A 9,109-nucleotide genomic window follows, 5' to 3' on the forward strand; every position below is an offset into this window, starting at 1 on the left:
CTAGCTTCTGACAAACTTCAAGTTCACTACAAGCTTCCCACTAGTAAAGTACATTTTCATCCACGACTTAGCCAATGACGTCCTTCGATTATCATTTTTATCATCTGCAGTGAGTTATTTCCATTTCTTTTTAGCCAAGAAGAGAAGGGACTTGCGAGGGATTAGAGTAAAACGGACAGAATCTATTTATTGTTTTTGGGGATGTGGGAGATGCAAATAATTTTCTGTCCCTTGTGTCCCAAGGCATCGTGACAGCGTTCTCTCGATTGACTAAGAAAAAATGGAAGATGATGCGTATATGCTAATGAGATAAAGATTTGAGCATGTGTCAATGAGACAAGAATTGCAAACGAAGATTTCCAAATACCGAGGACGAAGTTAAGAGTTGAGACATTCTGCAATCTGGTAATTATGCAACATGGAGCTGTTTTCATGATGGTGACTTACCCTGGGTTGCTGAGTCTAAGGGTGAGCAGTTGTATATTCAGTACATCGTTAACGGGAAGAAATATAACGAACGTACAGGTTACACCGTTTGGATAATTCCCCGGAAAATTAGGGCTGCTGAATTGCCCTTGTCGGTCAACTAGAATCTGATCGCAATCTGCCAATGAAAACGAAAGTAATAACAAGAGTCTCATAAATCGTTGATTAGTATTTATAAAAGGTTTCATAGAGACCTCTGTCTATTCCACGTTTTTTCCCTTTTTAGGGAAAGGGGGATAACGAGCAAAACCGTTGGCGTTATAGCTGGGCTCTGTAAAAAGAACACCTTTAACGTTGTTTAAGTTACAAGCAGCACAAAGAATATTGCGAATACGACTTCATTCATCTAATTAATATAACGTTTACAGTAAGGACACGTGAACCGTGAACACTTGACATTTTTGTGTACATTGTTTTTTTCGACGACTAAGAAATAAAGGCTCTTCTTATGACGTATAGTGTTACATGTATAGCATTTTGTACGTGTAAAAACATTAAATACTCTTGTCAAAAGGACGAGCCCACATTCTATAGTCACTAAAATAATGTAAAAACAAATATCAAGTGTGCATGGTTCGAGTGTCCTCACTGTTACAGTTTGTCTATCATTTTAAGATTCCCTAATGATTTCTAACAGGACTTTCTGTTTAGATACCCCATGCTAGCGCAGTCAATCGCTTCCGGCATAGCACAGTCGAGAACCACCTTTAAATCCGGATGGTGCTGAGAAGTGTTCGCCACGTCAACGGAGGTTCGATTACCTCAGAGGGCTGCAAAAAACTATGACTGGGCATCATGTTAATGTTTAGCCGAAGAATTCTATAAACGGTAGACGGCGAGAAGTCCGCCCTAGAGTCATTCCCTTATCCAGAGTAGCAGTCGCCGCTTCCTTTTCTTTTTAGGCGAGTGGGAGATGGAAGTGCGCCACTAACTGACAATTATTCACCGAAGTGGAGGTCAATAGTGGTAGATATTGTGAGGTAGATATCCGCCACTTTCACCGACACTGAGGTGAATAATTATTTTAGTATATACCACACAAGTTGAATAATCAGCCGGCTTTATCGATAAAATTTTCTCCTCGGTGACCGAAGCGAAAAGGGAAGCCATTTTGTTTTTCTCCGTTTTCTCAGAGGTGAATTGTACTTGCTATTCACCTCGGAGCTGGCCAATCAGAAGGCGCAGAAAGCGCTATTTACTTGTGTGATATATACTAACTGAAATTGGTATCACCCAGCCAGTGGACTAATGCAAATCCTGCGTTTTAATTGGCTACGCTACCAGAGGACTATTAGTAATACTCCAGGAGCAGTGAAAAGCGTGACGCTTTCTTTCGTTTTATTCTCAAATAATTATTTCTTCAACTTGCATTTGCTAACTTTATTATTGCTTTTCTGTCCGACTAGTTGGATGATACTAAAACAATTAGACCCCTCGCCCTCAAGGGCCAGGGGTCTAATTGTTTAGTATTCCCCGCGCTTGTGTCGTCACTCTCTTGGCTAAAAAGAGGGATGGCACGAGTGCGAATGAGGGAGGGTTTGGATCCGCATTCCAGAAAATGAAGGGAGCAACTAATCTTTTCACCCAAAAATATAAACGTTTTCTGAGAATTCCACAGCAATGCCTTTTGTAGGTTTTGTTTATTTGTTCGCTAAGCTAGCCTCCTACGCGTATCAGTGCCATTTTTTTTTTCATGGCTCACAAAAAATGTTCCTTTTCACGCTTTAAACAGAAATGGAAACGAATGCTACGAAGGCTATAGTTATCCAAGCGATGGGGCTCTTTCGTGCACGCGAAACTAGTGGCTTGCTTGTGTCACTGAAGTGCATGGGTATCTCAGTCTACTGAGTTTTCCGAAGCACTTCCCCTACGGAGTGAGCAGGCCAAGACCAACCTTCCATCGTAGTCGAATTAAGTCAATGCATTTATCAGTTTAAAACACAAAGGGATAAACTCTACTTACTAAGAGGTGTTGTTGGTGCTACTGTGGGTGTCGTTGTTGGTGACATGGTTGTTTGTACTGTTGTGGCTGGTGCCGTTGTTGTTTGTGGTTCTGTGGTTCGCACCGTTGTTGGTTGTCCCGTAGTTGGCGCTGCCGTAGTTGGCGCTGCCGTAGTTGGCGCTGCCGTAGTTGGCCCTGCCGTAGTTGACCCTGCCGTAGTTGGCCCTGCAGTTGTTGGCCCTGCAGTTGTTGGCCCTGCAGTTGTTACTCCAATCGTCGTGGGTGCATCGGTAGTTTGGATTCCAGCATTACACAAGCTTATACCGCAGCAGAACTGAGCGCATGATTGAATGTCGCCGGTGGAGTTAAGAGCATCGCATCCCGGATTAAAATCGCAATTAGGTTCGGTGAGATTGAAACATTGTCTTGTGACGGTCGTTGTGAGTGTCGTAAGACTAAAAGCCTCAAGAGTAGTACAGATTTCGCCTGGAGCACACTGCTCTTCTATTTCAGAACGGGTGCATTCTGTCTCGTTGACTCCTGTGCATGCTGCACATATCAAGCTCTCCAGATGGGAGTCCCCTAATGTCAAAACAAATGGCATACTTAATAAGCTTTGGAAGGCTACTTACTGAATTGCTGGTGGCTAGCGCAATATTCGGTGCTTTGGTATGAAACTTAAGGTGATGTAATCAAAGTGTTTCAACCAAAAGAGTTGGGCCACCTCGTTGTGGATGAATCAAACTCGAAAATTTGGTATACAATAAGTCGAAACTGATGGGGTAAACGGACACGCACTGTGTTGAGATTTGGAAACTGACCTTTCTAGCATTAACCCTTCGTCAGGGTGAATACTAACTGTTAGTGGTGTAATTTTTTCGTATATTTGTTGTTACAGCAATAAAGTTTCAGAAATTATCGAAAAATGTGTTTATTTTTTCAAAAACGTATCTTAACAATTTCTCCTTAAGCAAGTAAATTGTCTGTTACCTAGCTCTAGTCTGAAGTCACTCCTTTTCTGTCTTTGTTCATCGAGTTCTCCCAGTAGTGAAGCAAACGGCGCCGACTCTGTGATCACCATGCAAGCAGTCAGAACCTATTTAAAAACAAAGGTCACTACTCTCAAAATATAAACGACCAAGACAACAATCACGACCATCGCCAATGGACAATGATGATAACAGTGGTGATAGCAATGGAAATGACAACGATAATTTATTATTATAATGGCATGAATAGCAATGATAATAACAATGACAATAACGTTGGCGATAGCAACGACAATTCAGTGTGAATGACAAAAAAATGGAAATGGAAACGACAGTTATAATGGCAATAGGAAAGACAATTACGATGACATTTATCTATAAAAAAAACTGCGTTAAAACATATTTAAACTTTGTTAACAACTTTTTTTAAGAAACAGCGACGTTTCGACGTTAGCTAAACGTTATTATCAAGTCAACGTAATTTAAAAATTGCATTCTATAATACTAAAAGAACAATAGTAGATGTCGACCAATTGCCGAATGTTTGTGTTCAGTAATGTCGGGCTGTATATACCCAACATAATCCGCATCGCACATCAGATCACATTTAAAATAATAAACAACACATTGCCGATTCACAACCGATGGCTTGATTTCTTAGGGTTTAAGATCTTGCCCCAATTTTTTGCTCACGAAAACGGGTTGTACTGTAACACCAATCTTATGACTAAGATCGCGTACAATCGTTTACGGACCGCATTGACAGCCACTTGATCAGCTTTGAATGAAAGACTAATTCTCATTGTGCCACCATCATTGGTGTTGCTTACCACCCTGAGGCATTATGCAAAATAAAGTTGTTAGTAGTAGAATTAATTATTAAGCCAACCGGATAGTCATAGCGACTGAAAACAGAACGCAGTTTGTCATATTACAGCTGTATTAAAAGCCACAGTTGTAGAAGATAGGGCATAGGTACTTACACTTTTGACTGTGAAAGTGTAAAAGCCAACTCAGTGGTGGTTTTCTGTACACTTGAGTTTCAAGTTTAGTTCCATTCTTAACAAAGTTAATGCAAATAAAAAGGACCTTATTTTCCACAGGAAGCACCATCGTAAAACGCTTAACTGGGATGTGCGCCAATCAGAGTAGTTAGGAACACCGCAGCAGTATTAGCGCTTGGCATCCTGGACAAGGTATCATCAGCATACCTCTTGTACAGATTTGGTACCATTTGATCGAGTGTGAGCTGTTCTTCAAGAAGACACATGAAGACATTGGCCATTAAAGGGCCAGGGGAGAGCGCATAGCCACTCCATCTGTTTGTTTGAAAGAGATTATTTGCTATGCGAATAGAATTTTTATGGCTTTCTTCCCGAGGAATTCAGTTAATTTCTACTGTGCAACATGGAATGCACGTGCTTTGAATTGTTGTGCAACAGTTTTGTTATGTAATAGCATAGGACACGGGCGGGGCCTGGACAGGGTGTTTGGTTGCCTCAATGTATTGAGCCCCACTCGTGATGACTTTTGGCCAGGCTACAAAGCAGGCACGCATTTATTCATTCTTGTTTTTCCTCGCTGGATCACACTTCGTTTTTACATACCTCCTCCTCCCCTTGGCCTGTCCGCTTTTTCCTTAGGGTATCTTGTTTAGTTTATTTTGCGTTTTTGTGCCCTCACCTTTACTGGGCTCAACACATTTTATAGAGCAATTATTTTTGTAATAAATTCAAGAAAGTTTGAATGATTAAATCGGCTTTGGGCCTTTGCCCTTAGCCATTTTACTCCATCTTGGATTGTCCGTTTTTATTCTAGTGCCCAGTAAACGAGCGCGGGTATGCAGCCCACTAGCTTACAAGGTCCTATCCTGTGGTAGGGGAGAAAGGCATAAAAGTTAACAATTGAACTGAAAGAGTTAATTAATTGGTCGTGGCAATCTCAAATAGCTTGATAAGCTGTTCTTTTTGCAAATTGAGGCCATAGGCTTTATTGAACCAATCATCATCGAACGCTTTGTTGACCAAGATGTTAATAATCTCACTCAACGGCACATTGGTGAAAAGGGCGGTGACGTCGTAGGAGACCACCAATATATCTTCCTCGTTGACAGAATAGGAGCGGATCTCATGTGATACTTTTCGGCTGAACTGTGTTCTCAAACGCCGACCTTAATTCAGTCGCGCTAAATTAAACATACTATCCAGTCACATATATGGTGCGTAATGTAAAATGCATTAAATCATTCTAATTCGGTATAGGATATGGCAAAAGCTCGTCTTCTGAACCAAAGTTAAACTACTGCTGTAAGCAATAATAATAATAATAATTGTTAAAGACCTTTTTTATTTATTAAGGCATGGAATTAGTCCTGCCATCGCTTGCTCTTTTCCCGTCTCTTATATACTTTCATAATCATTTCGACTGTTTCACTAATTAGGAACAGAGTTTCATTCAATCAAGTTGTTTCTTCTCTACATATTCTCTTTTTTCGTTGAGAATGGTGCATAACCACCAACTGGAACCGCGAGGGACTTGTTCAGTGCGTAAACTCGATAGATACTTTCCAAGTAAAGATTCGCTTTTATGTTGCCTAATACTGAAAGCTAAAAAAAGAAACTCAGACCACAAGAAAGACCAAACCCGAAAAACCACAGATTTGCGAAAAATCGACCACAAAACTCTAACGACTTATTCCGCAAATCAGAAGTTCACGATATTCTCGGTGATGGTTGGCGAGGAGAAATTTTTGAACACGGCGATGTAACTAGTTAAGTATCCCAAAATTGTGCGCGAGTCTAGAAAGCTCTCAAGAGATTTCGATATTTCTTCGAGCGTGTCTTTTGTTTATTTTCCCAAGCTAGTTGGTTGTTAGGTAGCGTATAAGCGATTGTGGTTTTGCTTGAGTTGGAGAACGAGAGAGAGATCTTGAGCTGATATATTTAGGAATGTAAATAAGGTCAAATCAGTGAATAGTCCAAGCGCGCGTTCGATTGCACGTATTCCGGAATAGGAATGCATGGAATAGAAGTTAGAAATGCTTCGTTTTTGCGGAGATTCACATTAATATTATCAAACAACTGCTAAAATGCTTTATTATCCTTGTTGCTTCAAAACGCCACACATAGTGTTTTAAATCATCACTCCACGTATTCTTATTCCGGAATAGGGTCAATCGAACGCACCCTAAATTTAGTTTGGCTTTTAAAATGAATCTGTAATCTAGCATAAGTAAATCGCGGTCCGATTTATCACGTTTGGCAGATCATATCAGCCTGATCATATTTGCGATCATATTTGCGATTTGTGAGCTCTGAACTTCTTTTAAGAGCTTGACGGAAAAAGTTAACTTTTCAGTTGTATGTGAAGATGTCTAGCGAGGAGAAATCTGCCTGCGCCTCGCAAAGGGATCCTTTCCCGATCATTTCGACGTTACATCACAAAAAAATAATCTTATTTTCGCGCAAACAGCCAGTCTCAAATATTTGAATAATGTGATGAAAGATCTTTAATCATAGTACAAACATATTCTTCCTTAATTGCCATCACGGGAGAAATTGTGGTTTTTCGCTAACTATTTCCTGACAGTTCTTTCTTTAACGGAAAGAAATAGGAAAATGAAGTGCTGTTAATGTAATGAAAGCCAGGATAAATGATTAATACTCTAAAACCACTTCGTGTTCGAGTAATAATATGTTCCTATCCACTCCTGCAAATGTATCAATAATGCGAAGTAACTAGGGACCAATTATACAAATCTGTCTTAAAAGGATACTCGATTTACCTCTTCGTTTCAAAAGAACTTCACAATTACACTTACGCAAGCTATTCGAAACTACGTTACGTCAAAGCTTCACGAATACATGATCACCTTCATGGCATTCGTAGTAAAACAAGACTTTTGACAAAATGGAACTTAAGAATTATGAGGAACATAAAACCCCATAACTTAATCAAAGATACTTACCACCACAGAAAGCAGAAACACCTTCATGCTTGCAACGAAGTTCTCTCCGGCTGTGCCTCCTTTTGTGATATTTCGTTTTCTTCACATTCACAATATATACGAGCGAATAACCAATAAGACGAGTTTTCTGAGAACCAATTTAAGTATTCCAGTATTGCTTACTCTTGAGTATACGATGTCAATTTCTTTGTTCATTTTCATCAATATCATAAGACAAAAAAAACAGATCACGTATAAATTCAGGTATTAAACTTAAGACGTAGATAATAATACACTAAAAATATTATCATACTATAAACTCCTTTATTATGTTTACTTTTAAAATAAAATCGGTTTGTACCAAAGACAGGAAAGGAACTTAGGCGGTGTTCTTCAAAGTGATGAACTAATTTACTTTCGTCATATTGCCTTCGAACCTGTTAATTCCGGAGCTCTTGACATTGGTACTCCACAAACAAGATAAATCATAAACGTCCGTTAGCAACCTGTAATTCAGAGATAATAAAGAGATCATTTGATTTCGTGTAGAGCTTGTGCGAGTTAGCTCGGAAAGAAGGCCTAGGGGAGCTTTGCAGCAAACTTACAAACAAACCTTTAGCAGCTTTACATGTAATATTCCGTAAGAAGTTCAAAATTTGAACCGCCAACTTTGCTTCAACATAGTCACTTCGTATTAACGATAATTCATGAAAAAATTCAATAAAAGCGGTTTTATTACAAGATCACCACATTTACACGGAAAAGCTATCTGAAATTTCACGTCATTGAGATATTAGACAGCCTCTTCAAAGCCGACGGCTCGCCCAAGAAGAAAGACTGTAGAAAGTAGACAGTCAATTGGATAGAGCAGCCCAGGGAAAGAAAACCGACGTTTTGTATACCACAATGACATTGCAATCGAGTTCAATCTAAAAAAGACAATTTATTTCAGAGAACGTTCACTGAGAAATATCAATTTTAAGATGAAGATATCTCTTTACGGTTCGACTCGACGACATTCCAGCGGTCCGGTAACAGCAATGCCAGTCATAAACGAACTTGATGCTCTTAAAGTTATAAATAAGTACAAATACACAGATCTAGAAGTTTCTTTGTGACAAATTTATTGCAATGTTTAACAAAGTTTCAGGCAGATACAGTTGGGTGAACTCGCTTCATAGATGGATGATTTGATGTCTGTTATTTATTTCACAATTTTTTTCTTTATTTTGTAATTTTAATGGTCAAGAATTCTTTCAGCAGTTTTCTTTGACAGAATTTGACAACAACGCTGCCAGTATTAAATAGTTGAATGCCGGAATTTGTTGAAGAACCGGACGCAGCTTATTAGAATAAATCGTCTTTTAATTAGCCAGCGAGCTAAAAGCAAGCAGAATACTGACTTCGCGTTTCTATAATAAAAAAAATTCAGTATTGTGGCAATACTGAAAGTTATGTATGCCTTCGAATTCGTTCTCATGAACTGGGGAAGTTCACCAGAAAGTTTTAGCCCGGACCCCGTTCCCAGGGTCTTTTTGTCACCCCGGGAACGAGGTTGATGCCACAAGAACCTCGGGAAAGATGATGGCTCGAGACTTTAAAAGAGGTAAACTTGAACGGTCTCGGGTGGAAATTGTTCTAAAGCTCCGGATACACCTTAAACATTGTTATAAAACATTTGTTGGAATCAACATTTGTTGAGAACGCTTACCATGCAAATGTTTGATGACGCTTTGACATGTTCAA

General features: G+C 39.4%; 2 protein-coding genes across 2 annotated transcripts in view; one reads left to right on the top strand and one right to left on the bottom strand.

Moving 5' to 3' along the window:
• LOC138019788 (threonine-rich protein-like) overlaps window positions 1-7,514 on the bottom strand; it is a 15,817-nt gene extending 8,303 nt beyond the window's left edge. Inside the window, exons 1-4 of the mRNA XM_068866679.1 lie at window positions 7,385-7,514; window positions 3,419-3,524; window positions 2,450-3,010; window positions 448-604 (exon numbers count right to left, since the gene is read on the bottom strand). Coding sequence (XP_068722780.1) covers window positions 448-604; window positions 2,450-3,010; window positions 3,419-3,524; window positions 7,385-7,411 — 851 coding nt within the window. The 5' untranslated portion in view covers window positions 7,412-7,514. The remainder of the gene's footprint in view (window positions 1-447; window positions 605-2,449; window positions 3,011-3,418; window positions 3,525-7,384) is intronic.
• LOC138022058 (zinc metalloproteinase nas-39-like) overlaps window positions 1-9,109 on the top strand; it is a 142,343-nt gene that overhangs the window by 76,522 nt on the left and 56,712 nt on the right. The gene's annotated exons all lie outside the window — the stretch shown is intronic.

Source organism: Montipora capricornis, chromosome 10, assembly GCF_036669925.1.
Source record: "Montipora capricornis isolate CH-2021 chromosome 10, ASM3666992v2, whole genome shotgun sequence".
Lineage (NCBI taxonomy): Eukaryota > Metazoa > Cnidaria > Anthozoa > Scleractinia > Acroporidae > Montipora > Montipora capricornis.